Source organism: Trachemys scripta, chromosome 20, assembly GCF_013100865.1.
Source record: "Trachemys scripta elegans isolate TJP31775 chromosome 20, CAS_Tse_1.0, whole genome shotgun sequence".
Lineage (NCBI taxonomy): Eukaryota > Metazoa > Chordata > Testudines > Emydidae > Trachemys > Trachemys scripta.
In genome coordinates, this window is record NC_048317.1 from 1,982,428 (window position 1) to 2,008,363 (window position 25,936).

At 47.0% G+C, this 25,936-nt stretch overlaps 1 protein-coding gene across 2 annotated transcripts in view; it reads left to right on the plus strand.

Moving 5' to 3' along the window:
* Nucleotides 1-4,705: 4,705 nt before the first annotated feature.
* GRIK3 (glutamate ionotropic receptor kainate type subunit 3) overlaps nucleotides 4,706-25,936 on the plus strand; it is a 225,830-nt gene continuing 204,599 nt past the window's right edge. For both annotated transcript variants that reach the window (XM_034754116.1, XM_034754115.1), the window contains exon 1: nucleotides 4,706-5,150. In XM_034754116.1, the coding sequence (XP_034610007.1) occupies nucleotides 5,036-5,150 (115 nt within the window). In that variant the 5' untranslated portion in view covers nucleotides 4,706-5,035. The remainder of the gene's footprint in view (nucleotides 5,151-25,936) is intronic.

Consider the following 25,936-nt stretch of genomic DNA (forward strand, 5'->3'; position numbering starts at 1 on the left):
CTCCTGTGGCACCTTTGAGACTAACAGAAGTATTGGGAGCATAAGCTTTCGTGGGTAAGAACCTCACTTCTTCACTTGCATCTGAAGAAGTGAGGTTCATACCCACGAAAGCTTATGCTCCCAATACTTCTGTTAGTCTCAAAGGTGCCACAGGACCCTCTGTTGCCTTTTACAGATTCAGACTAACATGGCTACCCCTCTGATACTTAATTCCCAGATTGTCTCCAAACCCACACTCCCTCCCCCTGGCCAAAGGGCTCTCTCCACCGCCTGTATTGTGGCATATAGGAAGCTGGAGGAGAGGTTAGAATAGAAAACAGACAGGGTAAAAAAAAAAAGTGTTTAATTGGGGTGTGAGAAAGGAAAGAAGAATCTTCCATAACGGGTGAACCTGTGAACCATTAAAGTGAATTTAATTTACCAAACCTATCAATCAAGCTGCTAACTGTCAAACTTAAAGGATAGCTGAAAATATTTCAGTAGAGGGCACTCAAGACCTAGGAATCTGTACTTGCCAAATCCTGCATATTTACTCTGTAGTATTTTATAAGACTTTAGCACATGAATCTCAGTAATGTGAGCACTGGGCCTCATATCTCACATTGATTGTGGTTATATTATACCCAATACATATAAATCTAAACAAAATTCACGTGCACGTGGCTAATTCAAATGAACCAGTTTAAACAACCATTGTTTTGGGGTCTGTTTGTTTTTTTAAATGGTCTTTTTTTCCCTTCTACAGTATAGAAAAAATGTCCTGAAGGTAGAAGTGCTTATATCATGTCTCTTTGTGTGAGTTTCATCCTTCTTAGGTTGTCTGAAACATTAATCTTATTTGAAAGTGTCCTTCACTGATCAGCAGTTTTTTTCTAGATATTAATAAAATGTTTCAACATTTTGTCCTCTTTTGTAAGCAGTTCCTTTTATACTTGAAGAGAAAAAGCTTTGCATTAAAATTAATGGCATTTAGAACTTCCATAAATCTTCCGGGTTGCCTGTGGGTGAGAGAACATTAAGGTTCTTACGTATACAATCAATGTAACATGTTCATGAGTGTCATAGTCCTATCAGTATAACAAATACAGCATGAACTACTATGCGTAACCACTGCAAAAACATGTAGTAAAAAAGAGTCTAAAAAAATGTCATGACACCTTAAGCTACTTGTGAGCACACAACTTCCTAATTCATACAAATAAAAAGTATTCTATGTTTATGCACTGTAAATACAGTATATAATTTGCATTAATTGGTTATGTGATATACTGTGAAATAATGAATTACTGCCATAAAACTATTTTCACTATATTTGTGCATTATGCAAATAGATTTTACCACAATCAATGGAAACCACATAAGAATTGTAAAACAACGTTATGCTATTCTAGTGAAGGACAATGGAACAATCAGATTTCTGTAAGGTGTTCTAACAACTTGTGATGATACCACTCCATTCTCTTTTGAGTCTCCCAGGTCAATTTGTATTGTGGGCTTAGACAGACAGTAAGGTCTTCAAGACAAGGAATGAGTTGTTTTGGATTTTTTTTTTATTTTGTACAGCACCTTACATGCATTGTGTAAATAATTATGTTTTGTTGAAATTCAGTTAACTGGGATGTGCAACATTAATTCTGCATTTCACAGAGCAGTTTTCATAATGTTTACAATTGTTAAGTTATTGCCACAGCTATAGAATAATTCATCGTTGGTGTATCTCCACTGCAGTCAATGTATGAATCTGGCCCATTATCAGTAGGTCATTCCACACAGGTGTGTTAAATACATCTACTGCAGCATGTTTCAGTGGGAATTTGTATGTAAAAAGACATACGTAGAATTACATGCTCTCTTCCTAAAAACATTCGGATGTGATTAGGACAAGGACTCTGAGCTGGGGTTTCAAACTGTTTTGTTATTGATCGTGACATAGAACAATCCCAGGCTGACATTTGGCGTGAGAGTGGAATTTTCTCTGGTGGGAGCATAGGCCAGAAAAAAACGACGCTATTAAGTTGCCTATGCAAGAGAGAAGGGTGCGGAGAGTAGGCCAACCAGTGAGAGAGCCAGGGTGGGGCTTCAGGAATAAAAGGGAGGATGGGAAGGAAACTAGATCAAGGAATGGCCACCCTGTTCAATTTTTTACCTTGCAAGACTCTCAGCTTCTATATGGATGGGCAGAAGATATGAACCCAGAAAGCCCCTATATACCACATTTTCTGCTGCTAGACATTGCAGGCATTTTTGTTTGCCTGGGTTACATTTTTGTTGTTGTTTCCAGCTCTCTCTCTCTCTCTCTCCCCTCTCTGCCTCAACTAATAATGCAGAGCTCTCTCCACGAAAGCTTGCACCATCCATGGCCACTGCATACCACACAACCCTAGGGTGACCAGATGTCCCAATTTTATAGGGACAGACCCCATATTTGGGGCTTTTTCTTATATAGCCCCTTATTATCCCCCTCCCATCCTGATTTTTCACACTTGCTAGCTGGTCACCCTATCCAACTCCAATCAAACAGCAAAAGATAAACTGCACGCATGCTCTGTGATTAATATTTATATTACACTGCACCTATCCATAGGTTCCACTCAGGATCAGGGGCCCATACTCTGGGTACGTGCAGCACCCAGCACCAAGAGACAATCCTTACCCACTAACAAACTAACCCAACACATCCACCTGCAACTGGCTTTTACACCTAAGATAGAGGCACAACCCACTGGCCTGACTTAAATAAAAATCAACCCCCCTTCTCTACAACCTGCCCAGAGTGACAGCAACACGGACTAGCTGCCTCTCTTCCTTCCCCCAAACACATCTGTCTTGTGTTTCAGTACAAGTAGCCCCCAGCTCATGCCCTTTATAAAGAGCTACAGTTGTCCCTCATATCAGCCATTAGCAGGGAGACTTTTCCTCCATGCCCTTTCCCTGAATCTTTAACCGTCTAGGTACCATCAAAGCACTGTCAGGAGATGATCGAAATGGTCTTTGCTTGAAACACCTACATGTATACCCCCAATGTAGGTAATGAAATCCCCCAGGAGCTCAGAGCCTCTGCCTACCCACAGTGCTATCAGCTATTAGCATTTCTCTAGGATTGAACACCTGTGCAAATGACAGCTGGAGAGCCCTGCCCCCACTGCTTAGTAATTGACCTAATCACTCAATGGGGCCAGACTGAGAAAAAGTCACTTCCCTTGTGAAATTAGGCCCAAAGCCTGTGTCATAATTTTGGTAATTTGTCTGTAGCCTAAGCAATATATTCTAGCTGCTGTCCCCACCAGTTACTAATTCTATAGTCTAGAGACACATACAGGTGATCAGATACCCCGGTGGTGGGCACATATGGATACCGGGCTAACCTGCTGTGCTACACAGATGTGCTCACTAATTGCTGCAAAACATAAAAATCAGAAGCTTTCCTTCTGTACTTAAGGCTGACAGGGTTGGGGGTGGCTTTTCCTCACTTTCTTTAAGGATATGAATGATAAATGGGGGTTCACGAGGGCTAGTGCTGTGTTAATTGCTCAGCGATAGGCCAGAGATATTAGCATTCCCTACAATGCTAGGGGGTTGTGAGCCTACCACTGAGGAACTGAAGAGACAAGGAAAATGAAAAGGATGAATAGTTACAGACTATTAGTACGTTTGTAAGAAAATTAAAGATTTGCTCCTCAGAGGTGCCAGGCAATGCAGTTGCAGACAGTTGGCAAATGCGAGCGATTGGGGATGATGGACTAGATCAAACTATTTAAAAGAGAGAAATAAACGCCCGCGTTATCTAGTGAATTTCCAGCCCTTTGTGTCTGTCACGGAGGTCATTAAACTCCTCTAACTGCAGAACTCCGGGCTGCTTCGCAGCGCTTCTCCCTGCAGCTCTGGGATTCCTGTCACCTCCCACCAGAGGAGCTTATTTTGTAGCTAGTATTCTGGTCCTCAGCCCCATCCCCTTTACCTGCCAGCTCCTCCCTGCCAATAAACTCAGGCTGCCCAGTCTCTGCCCTTTCCCTTACCTCTAACCTCATGCAATGCCCTAAGCAAGAGGCGAGCCAGGCCAGGAGCCAGGAGGCGCTGCCCAGACGGGTCTCCCTGCTCCAGGCTGAAGTGATGCTGCGAGGCGGAGAGAGGCTGCACCCCCCGCCCCCTCCCTGCAAGGCAGCTCCATCCCGGCCCGGAGCGAGCTCGCGGTCCCCTGGAGAAGTTTCCCACGGTCACTGTCCGGGCTGCCTGAGGGGGGCTCCCTCTCCCGCCTGTGCCCCCACCCAGCCCTCCTGCAGGGACACCTCTCCCCGGGCACCCCACTGCTGCGCCCCCCCCCAACTCAGCCCAGGGCTCGAGGGAGGGTGACAGGCTCGCACGCGGCCGGGAGCAGCCCCCCAGGCTCGCGCCCCCTCCCGCGGGTCCCAGGCTGCGCGGGCTCCGCAGCCGCGGAAGAGCCCCCCCCTCCCCAGCGCGTACCGCTGCGCCCGGGCGCAGGGCTGCGCGTGTCCCGGTACCTGAGCGGGCCGGGACGAGTCCTGCGCCCCCCCGACGGGCAGCTCCCGGGGGCCTGAGCAATTGCCTCTGATTGTCCCCCGAGAAGCTGAGACGCCCGCCTGCCCCTCCCCTGGGGGCTGCGCTTGGGGGTTTTCATTCCCCTCCAAACTCTGCCCCCCTCCCCCGTGTAGTGTGTGTGTGTGTGTGCGTGTGTGTGTGCGTGTGCAAGACTCCACTCCAGGGCTTTGTGCTCACCAGCGATAGCATCAGTGGTAGGAGGGGACAGAGAGACTCCGGCAGGCTGAGACGGAGCAGTCAGAGCTTTTCTGCAGGTGAAGCCCCGCTCGGCCCAGGCACCAGCCCGCGGGCTTCTGGGGGACTTACAGCCCAGGCTGCGGAGTCCAGTAAGATGTGCCATGGGCAGCCTCCCCTCGCCCCGGCCTGCCAGCTCCGCCTAGACCCCGGGCACCGCCAGGACACCCAGCTCGCCCTCAAGTCGTAGGGTCGCGAGGGGACCCCCCACGCTCCACTTGCCGGGAGGCGTTTTCCCCCAACGATGCCCCATTTCTGGCTCGCTCTGCGGAGTGTGCTTGTGGAATACTGGGTCGGGCTCCTGGTGGGCAGTTTTTGGATGCAGTCTTCGCATGGGATGCCCCATGTCATCCGGATAGGTAAGGGCGGCGGGTGCTGCGTTCGCCCCCCGGGGGGCTGCTTGCGTGGACGGGGCTTGCCCCAGATTTGCTGGGGTTTCGGCGTCTCCCTGGCGAGCCAAGTGCACTTTCCAGGAGGAAGTGCCGGGCCGGGCCGAGCCGGAGGACGGGCGGCTGCGGGGCCGGTTCGGTGGGGAGGGTCCGAGACGCACAGACTGGTTCGGCTGCTCCAGGAGGCGGGGGGCGCTGGGCTGCTGCGGGCGCACGAGGCGATGTGTCCAGGGGGTCTCTCTGCCCGCAGCGATGGGGCGGGGAGCGCGCAGGGGCTGCAGGACGCTTCAGGTATCGAAGGCGCAGGGCGAGACACCAGCTGCGGGCTTGTCGGGGACTGTGGCGAGGAGGCAGAGCTGCCCCCAGTGCCCCCTCTCTCTGCGAAGGGGGGTCCCAGGGCCCAGCGGGGGTCCCAGGCAGCGGCCCGGCCCGGGAAGGGGCTTTGCAGAAGGGAAAGTTTGGGCGGCGGCTTCTCCTCGGCTCGGTGTTTTGGAGGCGGGGTGCTGGCCTGGGGGGCCCCAGAGCAGGAGAGGGGCTGTGTGCACGCGGGGGGGGGGGTAAGCGATAGGGAGGGGGGGGGGGGGCTCGGGGGGTCCTGGGTTCACGCCCTTGGCTCTGGCGGGTCCCAAGCGCTCAGCGGGGCGTGGTGGGGAGCTGGGGGGTGCAGCAGCGCCCCGGGGCACTGGAGCTGCTCGTAGTTTGATTTTCTGGAGGCTGAGGTGTGAAGGGGGTGGGGGGGCTACAGCCCTAAAAGGCGAGGGATCAAATGCCGCGACTCCCGCTGACTCTCCGCCCCTGGCAGCTAACGCCAGACAGCGGTTCCTGGCTGCCAAGTTTGGTCTGTGGAATAACTGAGGTTACCGGGAGGTTTAATAATGTTACCTAAAGTGATGGCACAGCCGGGCATGCAGGAGCGAGTCCCAAGCGCTCTTTACTTAAAGATGCGGTTCTGAAGTCTCTGGTTTAGCGAAGGGCTCGAGGCCAGATGCAGGCAGCCCCTGCGGTTTTTGGTTGTGTGTTTTTGGTGCACAAAGCCAGGGGTTTGCTCTCGGCCACGTGACACAACTGTCCTTGGAGTTTTACAAAGGGACCCTCTGGGCTGTGGCTGAATCGTTGTCAATGGCAGGGCTGTGGGGAGGAAAACAGAGCGGAACAGGGCCTTAGTTACCCAAATGCAACTTGCCAGCAGCCCGCACCAATGTCTGTCCGCGGAAAACAACGGAGCTGGACCACAAATAAAATCCTGCCGTTGTCACGAGAGGCAGTTACTTCCCCAGGTGCAATCTCTGCCCCCATGGAATGGCCTAGCCTGCCCTGGGGACTGATGGCCTGAGGCAGGGAGGCGGAGCGCCTGCTGGGTCTGGGAATAGGAGACTGTGGCCCTGAGGCCTGATGCTGCAGTTGTCTCCACCGAGGCCGTCTCCTGTGCAGACCATCATGGATGGAGGGGGAAGGCTCAGGAGACGCCTGCCTGGATCCAGCGGCAGGGCCAGCTTCCTAAATCCAGATCCCCGGCTCTGAAATGCCCCTCTTCTACCAGGGTGGTGGAAACTCTGTAGCACGGGGAGGGTGCAGACCCCTGCCTGGGCTCCATGATTCTGCGCGTCTCCGTCAGCTCTGTGGAGCAGAACCCCACTGTAGCTCGCCCGACAGTCCTTACTCAGGCTACATTCCCACCGAAGTCCACGGAAGTTTCATCTGAAAGGGGACAGGCGTCTCGGGTTCCAGTCCTGCCACTGGATGGGCATTGGGAGTTGCAACTTGTGATCCAACTTTCTCCACTACCAGGCACTTGGTGCAGCCATGTCGTGCTGAACAAGGGGCTGTCAGATGCTGCCATTCTGACTTGGTAGCGATTTAAGGACTGCACAAGGTGTAGGGCAGTGGAGAATCAGGCTCGGTCACTTGACCCACAATGCTTTGCACTGTCATCTGCCTAGCTCATCAGAGCTGCAAGCTGCTCCCTGATTTGCCCGGCCTTCGGAGATACTCAAGCAGACACTTGCAGGGGAGCTTATTGGAGTCACTGGGAGGGGAGGGTGCTCAGCGCCACGGAGGATTAGGCCCATCTTCTTGGGACCTCGCTGTTGCTCAATGGAATCATTCAGCAATAGACTCCAAGGCCGAGCGGCTTCAACCACCCAAGAAAAGTATTTTCTGCTGGAGCTTGAAAAGGCTCCAGGCACTTGCTGCAAGAGCAGAGAAGAAAGGGACATTTCACATTCAGGTGCTACTAAAAAAAATCATCATGAACCTTCCCCCTGGATCAGTCTCACTGGCGGAGACACTGTAGGTCTGATTTGCCGTTGCCTTGCCCTCCCCTATACCAGTGCCGAATGCTGCCATTCAGACGGGCAGGGCTTTACTCTCATACTAGCCTGGCATAAATGACGCCACAGTGGGCAGTCTGGCCTTCCTTCCCTGCAAGCACCCCTGCCCACAGCTCCCATCAGTGTTGGTAAGGGTTGATCGGAAAGGGCTGCTTTTAATTTCTAAACTTAAAAAAGCCAAACGCCTGCCTCTGGCAGAGCATAACTTGGTTTTGGTCAATGAAATAAGAAAGGTCAAATGCAGACAGGTGACTGAGGGTGTAAGGAAAGCTACAAATGCCGTAGCGCCATTTGTTTAAAATTGGCATCATATTTTCCTCCCCTTGGGTTCAGTTGAAAAATGCAGATTTTTCTCTCTGCATTAATTTGCCTGCCAGTTTGTCCACAGCTACACCCATTCCAAATCCCGCTTTTAATGAATAGAGTACACTGGGACATGGAAATCTGAAGAGGTAGCCTTTGTGCTTTAAAAACAGTCAAGTTTTAAAGGCTAGTTTGGTTTCAAACAAAACTGACAATTGAATATGTGCCATTTGAATTCTAGGGAAGGCATCCAGGACAAGGAAGGGAAGAGCCAGAAAGTGCATTCTCTCTCTCTCAGATCCTCATAATGGGGGAAAGGAGGGAGGGAAGAGATCGGTAATGCAGAAAATACATGCCTTTTAAAAATTATTAAATGGGAGTTTTCCCCAGCATTTTCAATATTGATTTGAATTTTATGTGATCCATCAAATATTTTCAAATATTACACAGAAACCTCAGAATAGATCTTCTATACAGTCAAGTGGCTGGATTCAGCTCCCAGTCATACTGGGGTAAATGCAGAGTAACTCCACTGACTTAAGTGGAATTACTCCAGATTTACACCCATGCGACTGAAGAGAATTTAGCCCTCAGTGGTTTGTGATAGTCAGACGCTGGATGTGAATGTAATCAATGGAACTACTCCTGGTAGTAAGTGCTGCACTTGATAATAAGTATTTGCAGCGTCATGCCCAATATGTAGTAAAAGCTGCTGCTCTGAATGTGTATAATATGATTAAGCTATTTTAAACAGCGTATTTATCTGGCCTTTCTTTTAGATTAAAAAAGCAGCAGCAGCACTCTTCATGAGTGATACACGAGAGCGTGATGCCATCTTGTAATGCCTGAAGTTACTAACCGTAACGATGCGAAGTGTCATTACTGGAGATGACGTCACACTTAAGATTTCAAGCATGTACTGTTTTTAACAAATGAATTTTAGTTGCTTCAGAAACTACTCAGAATTATGTCAATGCAAGACCAGAAAGCAAAACCTACGTAGATATGAACCAGCCAATATGAACACAAGACTACTAATAAATAATAATATACAAGAGGAGAGTGAGTGGTAGAATTTAATCCACTATTTTAATGTTTGCAATTTTTGGTTGTCTGGTCTTTTGTTATTATGTAGCACCTGCACTATACATGTCCTGAGCCCAATCCGACTGCCTTAATGTAGATGGGTTATCCTGCCGGCTTTAGTGGATTACTGCAGTGAATAAGGGCTGCAGGACTATACCTTTTTCTGAAGTGCTCAGTGATATGTAGGTGCAAATTAGTTGAACTTGTGCTTTCATTTCTTATATTGTCACCAGAACCCTCAGTACATACATACCACATCCTCCTCTCTGCATACAAGGGAGCTATTGTCTGGAGCAAATTTCATTGTGTTTTCTGAATATTTGAAAGGATTCACTTTCCCCTTCGTTTTTCTTCAGCTTTATATTTTTTTGTTGTTACTAAGATTACAGTTTTCTTTTTATTTATTTCCATAGATTGTTATATTTCAAGCGTGATAGAAGGGCCCCATCCTGTGTCACTGAAGTCAATGGGAATTTTGTCATCTACGTCACTAATAACAGGATCGGGCCCTGACTGAACTTTTAAAGAAACGCTCTTAGATAGCTGAATTATAGGGCTTTGTCTCTTATTTTCTCTTTTTAAATTGTGTCGGGTAAGGGAAGAGGTCAGGGCATCGATTGTTTGGGTGATTTGCAAGTAATGCAGGAGAGAGAGACAATTGGATTGTAGTCGGCAGGGGAAAATGATCATTGATTATTTTATACAAATACGTAGAAAATAAATTTGGAGAATAATTATCCTTCCCTGTGAGATCAGCTTTTTCAGGGCTTATTACTGTGTGTCTGGGATATTTTTAAAACCAGATTTCTAGTTTCAGCAAAGGAAGTTTTATTTTTTAAAAACCCAGATTTCCCGAGGCGAGAGAGATGTCTTCCAGCAGGGATCTGCACTGAATGCTATGGGATTTGTGAAGGCTGCAGGAGGTAATTCTCAGAAAGGCTGGTCAAGTATTATTCTATTCAGCTCAGGCTTGATTAATAGTTTGGAGAAATTCTTGTTTCAGTGAGAGAGTGAGGGAAGGGCTGGACTGAATTATTGCAGGGCTGTAGAACAGGAGTTCACAGGTGTGAGGGGTTGCTAAGTTTTGCCTGCCTTTTGGTAAATAGTGTAGCTGCTGGCCCCAAGCCAGTAGGTAACGGTTTAATGGTTTGTGTTCAGGGGAGTTCTTTGCCCTTAATCCAGGGTGTATACGGGATAGAGACCAACCCTATTCATCCTTCTATTATGAAAACATCTTATTTACATAGTTATTTTGTATAAGCCTCTCCTAATCCTACACACACAGACAGAGGGCCAGACTCCAATTAACTCCAGTTTTCTGCCAGTGGAGCCCCGCTGGCTTCAGTGGTGCCGGATTTACACTGGTGTGAGTGAGATCAGACTCAATGCCACGCAGTTTGCAGCAACTCTCCCGAGTCCGTTGTGTGTCCCTACAGCCGAATGGGCCTAACACTTGTCTTTGAATTTGGGAATCACTGACTGTAAAACAATGAGAAATTTCTTTCAGTGACTGGTGATGCGATGAAACATTGGTGTGTAGGAGCAGACACAAGCTGAATGAAGATCAATATGTCCCCCCCCCCGAAGCAAATAGCTTTAGACAAGTGGCTTCCTGCCACCTGGGATCATCATGCAGACTTAGAAAACATTAACTTGAGGAATCTTCCCTTCCAGCCAAGCTGACTGCACAAAGTCCAGCCATTTTATTCTTTAACGGGAGGTGTAAACAGAAAGAACCGAAACTTGAATTCCACTGGGCTGAGTTAGTGTCAATGCCAGCCTGACTGCAAAATGCACCTTGGCCCAGATTCTGACCCATTTACACAACTGATGTAAATCTGGAGTGACTCTTTAGAAGTCAGTGGAGTTACTTCCAATTTACAAAGGGGTAAATGAGATCAGAATCTGGTCCCCTCTTGTATCAATGGGAGACACAAGCCCCCACAGGGAAATTGATTTCCTTGGGAGTCTCTGCTTGTTTGCATGTTGCATTTTTGCAAGTTAAAACTTCTTCTTTTTTTTTTTTAAATCACTTTTCTGCTTTTGTGGCTCTTTCTGTATTTCCAACACCATGCACCCATTGCTCCAGCTTTTTATAACTGAAAATGTTATTTCAGGTCACAAGATCCTTTGTGTCAGAGAGCATATTTTAGTGATTTCAGCAGACTGTACAGGTAGCAGAATAAACTGTTGGTGGCATATTAGTTCTCAATATATTTGAATAACAACATTACTTCTTTATTGCAGAGAAGTCTAATTGTTTGATCTCAGCTTCTTCTTGAGAAACTCACATAGGATGTTAAGATGAAACTTGAAAACTGAGCCCAGTTAAACACAGGAATAGGAATACAACTGAAATAAATATAACCGCTTGTGTGCAGCAGCTGCTGCTGCTTCCTTGAATGAAACAGACACTTTCTCAAGACTGTGTGCACTGATCCATAGACACCTTTGCACAAAGTGAAATTCAGTCGGTTTATGTAGAACTGAAATGATGCATAGGCCTTGGATGGACTCTGCATGGGGTGAGTTTCACCACTCAATCCTTAATGGTAATGGGGCCATTAACTCTGGTACCAGGTTCCATATGGTCCGTCATGAATGCCCTGTAATAAAGGCTGGATTGTTAATTTTGTGCCTTGCCACCTACTGCTTTCTACCTGCTGTGCAAACCCCTCCTTCTTATCTTGATTTCTCCTTCTCTGGACCCTTTCTGTTTAAAGAGCTAAACGAGGATTGATTTTTAAACCTTCAGCCTGCTTCTGAGAAGACTTTCAAAAGCCTTTTTGATTCTATAATGCACAGAGCAATAGTAAAACCCAACCAATCTACAGCAAAGCTGTCTCTCTCTTCTTTTTGTAAACTGAGCACTTCTTTAATATGGATAAAGAATTGCATTAAATTAACCATGCTAAATAAAATGTGGGCTTGCCCCATGATAATCTGTTGTTGCAATATTGCCAAGAAACTGAAAAGCCGGCATTTAAAGAGAGCTAATGTTTGTGGAGTGCTTATTCTCTCATTTCAGCAGAGGGCAGTGTTTTTCATTTACAATTCAAGTGCTTTGTCGGTATAGGGAAAATCATATTTTCAGCCACTTCTCTCCTTCTAGCTGTTGAATGTAGCTCCTTCATATTAGCCATCATAGCTATTTTACAACCATTTGCAAGGAAGGGGTTTGCCAACCTAGCTAAACTACTAGTGTCTCTGATGGAAACATAATAGGAAATAACCCCCCAGATTGCACAGATCGTTGGTTGTGAGTGTTAAGTCCACTAATCCAATGCACTGCATTTCCCCTCTCCTATAATGCTGTACATTCTTCTCGCTCTCTCTTCTTGGCTAACGGTTTAATGTAATGCAGTCTAGACAGCTTTTTTTCTTTGCATTCTCAGAACATGGACTGGTCAGAATTTCTGTGCAACACAGATAACAGCTAGAAAGCATCAGAGCCTACTTTAAAAAAAACAGACAAACCCAGGAGGAATTCAGCAGCTGAAAACAAGGTTAAAAATTTGTGCTACTGGCAGTGTTGCCAAATGGAATAAATGTGGAGTCAGGAATAAGGGATTTTTGCTGAAGCAGATAGGCTGAGTTTGGTCCTAAAGCTATTTGTATCTAAGTTCGCCGAGACTCTGCGGATACATCTGCTTGTGCTGCCTTTGAGGGATTTTGGGGTGCTCTCTGTCTTAAAACACACAAGAGTGTTAGCTCTTTGAGCAAGGACTGCCTTTTATAATGTTTGTGCAGCACGTGCCACAATAGAGCCCTGGCCTGATGGGACTGCAATGTTTAGTAATAACAATGAGAGGGTATTTGTTAGTCTGAACATTAAATCAAATCCAAAAGTGACATTACAGTCAGGAGAGCTTTAAGCATGGGGTAGGCCCAGTTCTGTACTGCATCTTTATTCTGATGACAGCATTCTGCATTCATTCTACTTGGGATGTTCTGTTCTAACCCACTTTCCAAGCCCTCTGTCCTCCCTATTTATGTGCAACAGTCACCACTTAAGTCACATGTCAGCACCGTCAGCACACTACACTGTGAAGCTAGGAACTAGTCTCCTTTACATTACAATTTTCTTTCTTTAGCTTTCATTGCAGACAGGGAAGTTTCACATGCCAAGTGTAACCTGAGATGTTTAATCATCTCTGGTGCATTGAAATTCTCAGGCCCAGGGAGACACTATATATTCTGCTACAACTTGATAATTTTACGGCACGAATATATTGCCATGGACAGAGCTGGTTTGTTCCGACAAGGAGAGAAGGTGGCTGTGATAAATAAAATGCAGGATTTTCACACATTGCCTAATAGAGCTGTGGCATGAATAATTCCATGACTCAGCTCAGATTTTCTCTACAGATATGCCCAATTGTTCTTCCTTTGAAATATAATTTAAAGAGCTACTAAAGCAAACAGCAATTAGCAGTGATAAAAGGCTACACCACCATATCGTTATTAAACACGTCTATTACACTAGCACTCATATGCTCCAGTCAGGATCAGGGTCCTATAGTGCTAAGCACTGTACACACATAAAGATACGCTCACTGCCCCAAAGAGCTTACAGTCACAAGTCTCTTTTCTAGTGCTTCCAAAGGCTAGAATGCCAACCAAGCATGAGTGACAAAGATAGCGACAAGTTTTGGAAGTGCCATAAACTCTCCTGCTTCAGAGTATGAGCCAACTTTTAACTAAGGGGATCAGGACGGCACTCCTCTGAGGAGCAGATTATCCCATAACAGCTACAGTGGGGTTTCAGTTTCCTGCGACTTCCTCTGTAGCAGCTGGTGTTGGCCACCATCAAAGACAGGATCCTGCATGAGATGGAGGCCTGTGTCGGTCCCGTCAGGCAACTCCCGTGTTCCTGTGTTTAGTGATGCAGAACCTGTCTGGGATCTGAATGCCATGCGAAGACAGAGGCTTCTTTAGTTCATATCACATATGGAGGGAAGAACAGGCCCTGAGGCACAGCACACGGCACAGAGAACAACCCTCCTCCTTTGTTCTTTAGTTCACGGTGACATTCAAATGCAGCCACTGCAGCACAAGGCTGTTAGACTTCCCTCCAGCAGTTCCTTTCCAATCTGTGCCATTTATCCAGTGGCATTTATCTACTTCCCTTTGACTGACCACCTCCATGCGCCTGCTCTGAGCATTGTCCTCTCGCTCCTTTTGCCTGACCCCGTGAACGGCAGCACACACGGAATGCACCATTTACTTGTGATGCAAAGCCGCACAGGAATACCTTGAGCTTCTTGCTGGCCTGAAGTTTCCTCATTCTCTATCTCCTGGCTGGTATTGCTGGGAAAATAAAGTTGGTAAAGGGATCTTACTCCTCCTGGATGGGTGCCAGCATAAGGCTTCAAACACCAGCTAGTTCCCCCTGCAGTCTTGAGGGCTGAAGTCGTGCCTAGATCTTGTGCCTGGGGTGAATAATTTCACCCCATATCCATTCTGCTAGCGGCAAGAATGAGACCCGTGTGTTCGTGCTGGGTTAAAGTGTTTGTGCTTTAGTTGCAAAGGGCTTGTGAACATTTATTCCAGTCTTCCTGGGCAACCGGACCTTTCTACTCCACTCACAGGCCCCCACCACTCTAAAGAAAATATGCCTCTGAATCCCTGAAATTACATCAGAATCTGGAGTTACAAAGGGGGAAAGCAAAGTTTTTCGGTAGTTGCTTAAGGCTTTGTTCATTTGATTTTGAACATTCAGGGAGGCAGCGTTGCGCAATGGATAGGGCACTAGACTTTAGCTCAGGAGACCTGCATTCAATACTTGGCTTTGCCACTGAGTGACCTTGGGCAAGTTGCTTCATGGCTCCATGACTCAGTTTCCCCATCTGTAAAACAGGGATAATGATACTGACCTCCTTTATAAAGTGCTTTGAGATCTGCAGTGGGAAAATGCTATGATCTACACTATTAGTCATACACTACTATATATATTATACTGTAGGCCATCGTCACAGCATACTTCTGAGAGTCACATTACAGATGAATTATTACGCATTAAGGATGCACAGTTCACATCTGAGTGCTTTCTGATTTTAAATGGAAAATTGGGATTATGTTAATTCACCTGGAATCTTTTATCTGGTGCCTGATGCTGGAAGCCTGTCAGTTATTGAGCTTTGTTGAATTGCTTTCTACCATCCCATGGGAATCAGGTAGGGTGACCAGACAGCAAATGTGAAAAATCAGGACATGGGGTGGGGGGTAATTGGAGCCTATATAAGAAAAAGACCCAAAAATCAGGACTGTCCCTATAAAATCGGGACATCTGGTCACCCTAGAATCAGGGCACCTGGCAGGAGGGTGCTCAGCTGAGGGGAGGGAGGTAGGGGGGAATAAAACTTGCTGAGAATGCTAAAAAAACACAAAGGGGTGGGGGTGGGGGTGGGGGAGAGTCATTCTGAAAGGGCTGGGGAGACTCTGAGCACAGGGCAGATGAGAGGTTTATGCAGTTCTGTTCAGAGAACTGTCAGGTAATGAGGCTATGGGCAAAAGCCTGGGAAGAGAATGTCCCCCTGGTGATCATACAGTTTAAAATAATGAGCTGGAGAGGGCTCCTGTGGGAGTGGTGGATGAAATTCTGAAGCCGTTGGCACAATGCTTAATCGAGCTAAAGTCAAAGAAAAGGAGGAAGATACAAGATGCCTGGCTGCCTGAATAGAGGTTCCCAATGAGTGGGAGGCGATGTCGTCTGGCATTATAAAAGAGCCGCCTGTAAAGTGACTGCAGAGTTGAAAAGACCACGCGAGCGAAGGTGAAGGGGCAGCACAATTGAGAAAAGCTGCAACAATCTTTGTTACACAGAAAAGCTGGAGAAACCTGGACTCTGGTTCCCAGTTATGATTCGTTCCCTTTACTCCAGGAGCATCAAGGGGGCAGATGGCTGGCAGGGATAGCCCTGGGGAATGCTCCCCCAGCCAGTGTAATGATGGTGTGAATGGCTCTATGTTAGCCCCCAGGGGAAGCGTGTGGCTGGGGACAGGAGGTGGGTAGTTGGAACTGAGAGGGGGTAGAGCCATGTAAGGTTGCCAACTCTGACTGAAGCTATGCTGGGAGATTTTTTTCCCCAACGTGACATCATGTCATTTTCTTAAAATAGCCTATTAAAATCTCCTGGGGTGCTTTCAATAGTCACTGGGAGATCGATGCTGATTCCGGGAGACTCCAGGCCAATCCTGGAGGGCTGGCAACCCTACAGCCAGGGTGCTTTGCACTTTGGCTATTCTGGTTGTCTAAAGCAGGTGTAAAGGACAGCAACCCCGGGGGCTCCGGCCACCCCCCTCCACCAGGCCCAGAGGTGGTTAAAGTTCCTTTAGCCCCCAGCTCTGCTGGGCCGTGTCTCCTGAGAGCCACCGCTCAGAATCTAGTCCCTGCTCTTGTCCCCACTGATTTAGACAGTGGCAGGCCCTCAGTCTACCTTTTTCACTTTGAGATCTAGATGGGGAGGATTTATCGGCGATTCACTGAGGAATCTAACCCACAGATTCATAAGGCTCCAGTCACCTGGTTATCTAAATAACAATATACAGGTCTGAAGGAAACTCAGTGGGGCAGATGCTGGACCCAGCACAGGGCTAAAAAATGGAGACTGAAGAATATTCCTAGACTGTGAGCATTTTAGAGCAGGGACCATGTTTTCCAATGTGCTCCTACAGCCCCTAGAACAATGGGGCCCTGATCCCACCTGGGGCATCTGGGCACAGCTGTGATATCACTAGTTCAGAATAACTTGCTTGAAGAAATGCTATTTGAAATTAGAGCGGGCAAAGCCAAATGGGCTTCACACAGCCTCTCCTTGTTTGTATTCCTAGTGGTTTGAGGATCATCATCATGTAACTCCTTTATGGGGGAAAGAAGATGTCACTGTCTGGCAGCAGTGAAGTACACGCTAGCTCATTAGATCAGGAAAAGAATCTAGGCCATTACCTCTTACAAACTTGTGTCTTTTTTTTATGGTCTAACAAACAGGAAGGTTTGTCAAACCAGCGGTTATATCAGCTCCAAAGAGGCGTATGCTTTTCTCTTGAGATGCATTAATTCAATTTTATCTCTGCTGTGATGATTTGGTATCACAATGAACACTTGAAACAAAAACCAACCAACCACCGAACAACCCCCCCAAAATAAAAATAGGCCCCTTTAAAAAGTTTTGTGGGTAGAGGCTGTCTCCTGCCTGCCTGCGCCAGACTGATTCACCTCAGCACCAAACACGGGATATTTGCATCTTGGATTAGGTGGGCGTGAAAAATATTTGTAGAAGTTAATTTATTGCTAGTGAAAAGTGCCTGATTATTGACCCTGGAGACAGAGGCCCTCTGCACACTCTCAGAACAGGTCCAGCTTCCGCAGAGGGGGATGGCGTGGTGTCTCTGCCTGCGGGCAACATACTTTAGCTTTATTCGCTTCTCTTCTCTTCTATGCATCCGAAGAAGTGGGATGTAGCCCACGAAAGCTTATGCTCAAATAAATTTGTTACTCTAAGGTGCCACAAGTACTCCTGTTCTTTTTGCGGATACAGACTAACACGGCTGCTACTCTGAAATCTTCTCTTCTAGTTATTTAAGCTCTGATTCAGGAAAACATTCCCATTTTAACACATGCTCAACCCACCGGAAATCAATGGAACTTATGTACTTATCTAATTTCAAGCATTTGCTTATGTGCTTTCCTGAATCTGGGATGTATATTCCACTCAGCGCTATGGGATCTAACTACCGAGCATGCCTGGATGAACCCTTTAGGGCTGTCCAGTCTCCTGATGTACAGTGGTGCCAGGCACATCGCAAATGCTGGTGGAGACTGATCAGCCGGAATGAGCCTTCAGTCCCGGATAACCGCTCAGCCTGAATATAAGAATGTCAATTCATGCTATGATGGTGGTTTGTGATGTCCAATAAGAACTGGATTCAGACTGTATTGGGGTATTGGCTGGTCCTTGGGTGGTAATGACATTTGCTCACTACAGCATGGCCTGTACCAAACATGAGACTTAGGGTATGTCTATACTTACCTCCGGGTTCGGCAGTAAGCAATCGATCTTCTGGGATCTTGTCTAGACGCGATAAATCGATCCCGGAAATGCTCGCCGTCAACACCGGTACTCCTGCTCTGCGAGAGGAGTACGCGGAGTCGACGGGGGAGCCTGCCTGCTGCGTGTGGACCCGTGGTAAGTACCTCGTAGTTCGAACTAAGATACTTCGACTTCAGCTACATTATTCACATAGCTGAAGTTGCATATCTTAGTTCGAACTGGGGGGTTAGTGTGGACCAGCCCTTAGAGATGAAAGGCCCAGCCCTCTGAGCCAGCCAGTACTGAGATACACAGGAATGTGTCATTCTAAAAACGCCAGTTGTAGAACAAAACCCAAACATTTTTAAAGCCCCAGGAGTGCAGCAGGATGAGAGAACAAACGTCTGTGGCAAGTTGTTAAATGACCGTCATTTCTTACATGTCTCTTACAATGAAACAGTAAGTAAAACATGGAACAACCCACAAATTTAGCTGAGTTACAGTGTCTGTTGGGACTGAGCGTTATACTTGTCGGTTACTTTTTGCAGTAAATTCAGAACACTCAGAAGTAAGTCAGAGTAGTAGTTTTAAAATCCACCATCTGGTTGTGAAATAGAAACTTCCCCTGCTAGAAACTACAGCTGTTTGGGTACGGATCTTATGTCATTTTTCCAATGGCTGTAACAGAAGTAGCACGTTATGAACTGGGCTGATTTGCTGATGAATGGAAGGAATGCTCCCAGCACATGTTCAGCAAAGGATTTCAGAGTCGATTTTCAGAAAGGCTGAGGCCCAGCCTCTCTTTCTGCAAGTGCACGTTGCACATGGAAAATTTGCACCTGCATTTTTGCATTTGCAAAATGAATCTCAGGTGCAAAACAGAGTAACTTTCCGCTCTAGCTGACTGATTTCTCTCCATTGCTGGTGTAAAACTGTCCTTGCAAAAGGGAAACTGGCCTTTTGAAAATTTGGCTTTTAACTCAGGCAGACAAGGGCAACATGTGCCTCTCTCTGTGGTATTTGAAAGGGGAGATGTAAGTCTCCCCACTGCCAGAAAAAGCTTCTCTTGTAAGTTGCACAGGTGCTACTGTGAAATTGGAATGTCTTTGGTTCAAGTCTCATGTGGGGGTAAATTATTCACCCCTTATATGCCCTGTAGAAAGCCAGGCTGGTAACTCCTCCAATGAATATTAAACCAGAAGAAATCTATTCTTGTTTCTAGAACTATCTGTGTCTAGTATGTAACTTGAGAGCATTTTGGAAAATGCAGCAAGACACTGAAAGAAGTTTTTTGGTTAATATTCTAATATGTGTGCAGGTGAAAGGTTCCATATTATCTGCTGTGGAGAACATAAGAACGGCCATATTGGGTCAGATCAAAGATCCATCTAGCCCAGTATCCTGTCTTCTGACAATGGCCAATGCCAGGTGCCCCAGAGGGAATGAACAGAGCAGGGAATCATCAAGTGATCCATCACCTGTCGCCCATTCCCAGCTTCTGGCAAACAGTGGCTAGGGACAACATTCCTGTCCATCCTGGCTAATAGCAATTGATGGACCTATCCTCCATGAACTTATCTAGTTCTTTTTTGAACCCTGTTATAGTCTTGGCCTTCACAACATCCTCTGGCAAGGAGTTCCACAGGAGAATGAAGGAATAATTACCCCCCATGACAGTACAGACTCAGTCAGTCTCTTATAGGCTCACCCCATGCCTTCACCCCCTTCCAGTATGTACAGCATGACCTGTAGAATCATAGAATATCAGGGTTGGAAGAGACCTCAGGAGGTCATCTAGTCCAATCCCCTGCTCAAAGCAGGACCAACCCCAACTAAATCATCCCAGCCAGAGCTTTGTCAAGCCGGGCCTTAAAAACCTCTAAGGAAGGAGATTCCACCACCTCCCTAGGTAACTCATTCCAGTGCTTCACCACCCTCCTAATGAAATAGTGTTTCCTAATATCCAACCTTGACCTCCCGCACTGCAACTTGAGACCATTGCTCCTTATTCTGTCATCTGCCACCACTGAGAACAGCCGAGCTCCATCCTTTTTGGAACCCCCCTTCAGGTAGTCGAAGGCTGCTATCAAATCCCCCTTCACTCTTCTCTTCTGCAGATTAAATAACCCCAGTTCCCTCACCCTCTCTTCATAAGTCATGTGCTCCAACCCGCTAATCATTTTTTTTGCCCTCCGCTGAACTCTCTCCAATTTGTCCATATCCTTTCTGTAGTGGGGGGACCAAAACTGGACACAATACTCCAAGTGTGGCCTCACCAGGGGACCACCCTGAGAATAAAAGAGTTTAGTGTCCATGGCCATTGTGTCCTTCATCTGTTCTTCCCTCTGCTGTTCTGCTGAGGCTTCAAACAAGGCAGTTAGTTGGGACAGTGACAGCCTTGAAGAACTGGGCTGAGGTGACCACAGTCTCATTTCACACAGGGCACCAGAGCAGACAACACATGGCAATTGTTTTCAGTCACAGCGAAAATGGGTAGAACTGGGCCAATTCCTGGGCTGGGCCTGAAGTCAACAGAGATTCTTCCCTTGGCTTGAAGGGGGATGGGATGTGACCTGGAGACTTGAGCGGTAGCCAAGTGCTGTAGTTCCTGGTACCGATTTGCTGAGCCTTTTTTCGCTGCTGCTCTTGCTGTTCGCTACCCTGCCCCCATTCCTTGTTGCAGGGCTACATGCCCCTGGGTGGGCTGTCATTTGGGGCTCATTGGTGCCCAGGCCAAGTACATTCTCCTAGCTGAGTCCTGTGAGAGCCTGGGGCCTCTGCCATGCAATCCTTCCCAGGAGGCATCCAGGGCTCTCCATTGGCTTCAATGGGCTGCGGATTTGGCCCTCTGCAGTGTCACAGTTGCTGCGGGAAGCAGGATAGACCTGGGGCCACGCAGCTTTGGGTGTCCTCGGTGCTCTTCTCTGACCTCCCTGGGCTGGACCAGGCCTCTGAGGCTGGGAAGTGCTGCAGCACGGAGTCCTGACTAGAGACCCCGGATTCCAGCCTCCGTGACTCTGATGCCCTTCCTGTGCAATGACAGAGCAGCATCTGTGTAACCAGGCACCTGCCACACAGGTGCCTGAAACGCTTCCGCTGCCCACACAGCTTCAGGAAGGTGACTTGACACTGCAGAGCTCCAAGGTGGTATTCATCCATTGGACACGTAGCAAACGATACAGAACGATTAACCTTATAAGCTGAGGCTTTTCCTTGCCTGCCTAAGACAGTGACTTCCTTCCCCCGATCTGAAGGAGAGCTCTGTGTAGCTCAAAAACGTGTACCTTCCATTAACAGAAGTTGGTCCCATAAAAGATATTGCCTCACCTACCTTGTCTCTCTCATATCCTGGGACCAACACAGCTCCAACAGCACAGAGGATGGCCCAGCTATGTCACTCAGGGAAGCGGCGTAGTTAAGCCGACCTAATGCCTGGTGTAGACAATGCAAGGTCAACGGAGGAATTCTTTCACTGACCTTGAGGAGGTAATTCCCGAGGCTGATTGGAGAACACATTGCAGCCGTGCTGCTGTAGCATTTCAAGTGTAGACAAGCCCCAGGACAGATCTGTAATATTTTTCTCCTTCTCTTTTTTTAAAAAAACCCACTGGATTCTTAGTGTAGACAATGATTTATTGAATAATCAATTTCCTTATCTACCTAATACTTTGAAGCAATCCATCAATGCCAGATAATCAATCTAGCCTGTGAGTGTGTGTGTGTGTGTGTGTGTGTGTGTGTGTGTGTGTTTGTCCTGTGTGTCTTGGTGTATCTTTGTCAGGGCAAATGAAGTTTTCATTTTCATGTTATTCCTTTTTTCCCCTTATGGGTTTTGTTTATGGTGCATAAAGGAACATCACGATGTTATATTACGCCTTACAAGTTTTACAGGGCAGGAGAGGTTTATGCAGTATGAATATAAAGGGCAATGCTATAATGCAAAGGGCAGCGAGACATTCTTAAACACAGAAGGGTACACAGGAAGGTACGGAGATAAATCTAGGCAGATTACCATCCCCAGGTGTCATTCCTGTTTATGGAGAGAGAAGATATTTGGTCTAACTCATGCTCCAGGTCACTCAGCTGCACTCTCTGAATCTGCTTTGCATTCTGGGCCAGTTACATTTTTCTTTGCCTGACTGGTGTCCTCTGCCCTGGCATCTTATCCTGTTCTCCAGAGGGTCTGCTATGCCATGTGCTCAGAGTGCGTAGAATTCACCCCTGTGCAGAAGGGCTACCACAAGTCCACACCACTTAGGGGTGACTAGGTCTTGCCTAAGCCTGTGATTGCAGTCAGTGGACAGGAACTGACCTGCTTCTTTAGCAGGAGAGGCCTCCTAGGACTTTTATGGATGAAGACAGCCTGGTTCCCTGTGTCTAAAGAAAGGGGGAATCAAGAGAATGAACCATGGGAAGAGGCAAAAAGAGTGAAGCTTGCAAAGAAAGAGGGGAAGGGAAGAACCGAGGGGTGGGTTTGATCAGAATGGAGGTAGGATGCAAATGCTCCTCAAGTTCAAGCTTGTCTGCAGCTGGGATTCTAGTTCATGTTCGTTAGAAAACCCTCTGAAGCCTGGGTTTCATCTATGCTGCTTCATTGCTGGAGGCCACACTTATTTCTTCCTGCTTTGAGAGCTGGCTGAACAACAGTGGCTTTGTAGTTGCATACGTTCATTTGTACCAGATTCCATGCAGTGTGAGGGGACCAGGTCGTTTGTACCAGATTCCATGCAGTGTGAGGGGACCAGGTCGTTTGCATGGCTGAGCCCAGAGACAGCATGTTCTAGTGCAGTGAACTGAATTCTCGTTCGGATTTCTCGTTTCTAATCCCACCTCTGCCACTCACCTGGTAGGTGTCCTTGGGCAAGGCACTTAACCTCCCTTGTGTCTCCATTTTCCTACTAACAAAACAGGGACTCTACCTCCCAGGAGGGCTTGATTGTTTATTTGCACAACTGTGGGGATTTGAGGCACCATTGTGCTGGGCATAGTAAGAGAGTCCTTGCCCCGAAAGAACTTACAGTCTAAATAGGCAAGCCAGAGGAAAGGACTTGTCCAAGGTCCCACGGCGGGTCAGAGCCAGGAATAGAACAACCCAGGTCTGCTGACTACCAAGCCAGCACCCACTGCACTGAGCCACACAGCCTCTCGCGTTCCGCTCCTTTGGGGATGAACTCAAATTCATAGAGTGCCTTGAAAAATGCAAAGCACTATATAAATGCTAAGAATTACTGGCACAGTCTAGTATTTATTTTTGCCAAATGCAATTGGAAACATTCTTCTTTCTTGTCAGAACCTGATTAAAACTTAAAAGTAGACGCTCTCCGTAGAGCGAAACTCCCTGCAGCAGATTGGACCCATCCGCGGGATGTGTATTTTGTTCTCTTTTGCACCTTTTTTAAATTTGAAAACCCAGCAGAATTGCCACTTTTTAATTTTCCAACATCCTCAGGCAGAGGGACAAACAAATATTCATTTTTCACACCCATAATTAAAAGCATCACCCAGGAGAATGCACTCTGCTTAGAGGGGACAAGTGAAGTAGAAGTCTGTGTATTCCAAGAGAATAGCGCACTCTGAGCCTAGGTCGAGTTTTCAGGTAAAATCTTGGCCAATTGACAAAACTCCCATTGGCTTCAACAAGGGCAGGATACCATCTACCTTAGGGATTCAAAAGGCCTCCAGAACTTATAGTAACCGAACACCTCATGTTTATCCTCACCACCTCCTCTGAAGCAGGGCAATGTTGCTATCCCATTGTACAGATGGGGAATTGAGGCACTGAGAGACAATGGGACAGATTTACAAAGGTATTTAGGCACCTAAAGATTGAACTCAATGGGAGTTAGGTGCTTGTGCTTGTGTAATCCCACTAGGCACCTATCTGCATCTTTAGGCTCCAAAATACCTTCGTAAATCTTGCCTTATGGGACTTGCCCAGGATCCCCCCAAGGAAGTCGGTGGCAGAGCAGGGAATTTAACCCAGGGCTGCTGCGGCCCAGGCTAGCTCTCTAACCACTGGACCATTGTTCCTCTCTTCCATCCTTAGTGCTTCAGATGGGTTGGATGATTTGTTAAACTCTGAGCCTTCCAGTGCTGGATGGCCTGAGGGTGGCAAGGTAATTTCAGGGGCATAGTTCAGGACCTATTAGCTCAGGAGTGTTACTGACAAAGATTCATTTCTGAAAAGGGTACGTACATGCAATAGAGGATGCCAGTCCATGAATCCCATTTTATGTCTTTTAAGAGGGGAAAATATTATATATGCTATTTCCTGAGTATCTCCCCAACTCTTGTGCAAACACACACAGGACATAACCCCTTCCAGCAAAGCGAGATGAGTGCATCAGGGACTCAAGTAGAAAATGAGTCTCCTGGAACCCTGCAGGCCAGCACAGATGTGTAGAGCATGAAGATTTCTGAAGCTGTGTTCATTGCTCTAATGCCCCCAAACTCTCAGTCCTGTCTGGGCAGCAGGACACTATATTATTGCCCAATGTAATCAGTGTGGGAACTGTGGCCAGCCCAATGCTTGGTAAAGGCTTGAGTGCTTCTCCTTTTCCCTGTATATTTCTATAGGCTTCAAAAAAACAAGCCCACTGATGGAAAGGGCAAGATGGCCAGTTCTAAATCCAAGCAGGAGGAGGAGACACTGTGGAAGCAGTGCATGAGGACACAAAAGTGGCTGACGTCAGCTGGGCTTGGGGTTGGAGTTGGTTTAGAAACACTTGCAAGAATATTGCCCTCTTGGGGGACCTGAATGAATTCTGCTTTCAAGTGCTTGCAATCAAGCTAGGTGAATTTAATGAGCCCAAGTGGGTGAGGCCTCAAATTTATGTTTAATCCAAAGGACTTCACCATGTACAGAGCCCCTTAGCACCTGGCTAAGACACTGCTTCAATTGTATGGTGAACGGGGAGGAGAGAACAACATCTCCATCGTCACCAACAGCACTTCCTGCAGCTCCTTGGTGGGCTCCAGCCAGCTGGTATCATGTAAGCTCATTGGGGCAGGGACCATCTCTGTGTTCGGTGTCTGTAGAACACCTAGATCAAGTTGCCATTGTGCTATGCCTGGAGTTCCTAGGAACTACCATAATACAAATCACAATAATTATTCAAAACCCTCTCCTCCTGCCATGAGAGTCCCTTTAAAGGCACTGTAGGGCTGTAGTATATTTAAATGCAAGTGAAATCTTGCTCTCTATGGGCAGCAACATTTCATTCTTCCTATTAATTCTTCAAATCTGTTAAAGATGTTCCCTGTTCTTAGAAACTTTGAAGCTTTATGAGTTATGTGTTGGCTGTATATGATATCCCCCAGTCTCCCTTGCATGCGCACACATCCTGCTAGCGGCACTACATATCCTCAAAAACCCATTTGTGCCTCACAGGGAAAGTAGAGGCTAGTTTAATTCCCTCCACCATATTTTCTGTATTCCCCTTCCAACATAATTTATTTCTGTAAGACTAAATCCTGCAGGGCTTAGTTTGACAAAACTCCAGATGAGATCAGTGGACATTTTGCTTGAGGAAGGGTCCAAGATTTAGCCCATAAATATTTGAATGGAAATAGGATGTTTTGTTTCTTTTAGTATTCCGGTGCTTATCCCGCACCTGAAGCTGAATCCTCTGCTTGTGACATCATAGTTCATTGCAATGGAAAGGACCATAATGTCTCAGAAAGGTAAAATTCACCCCTGGGCAGGGGGGCAGAACCAAACCTATGAACCTCTTTAGTACCATGTAAACTCTCAAATTATGATTTTTGCTGACCCTCTGCTTGGGATGAATGTCATCCAAACAGGGGATTAGGATCTCAGATGAAGATGTAGTTGATGAACTGTCAGATCTCACTTGCCCTTTAAATTAAGGGGAATTATAAATAAAAATCCCCAACAGAATCTCTCATCTCAGCATTCCTCTGTCCTCCGTGGAATTCTTTCCCAATGATGTTTCTCATTAGGCAACATTGGTTTTGTACACATGCCCATTAATTTATATACTGTT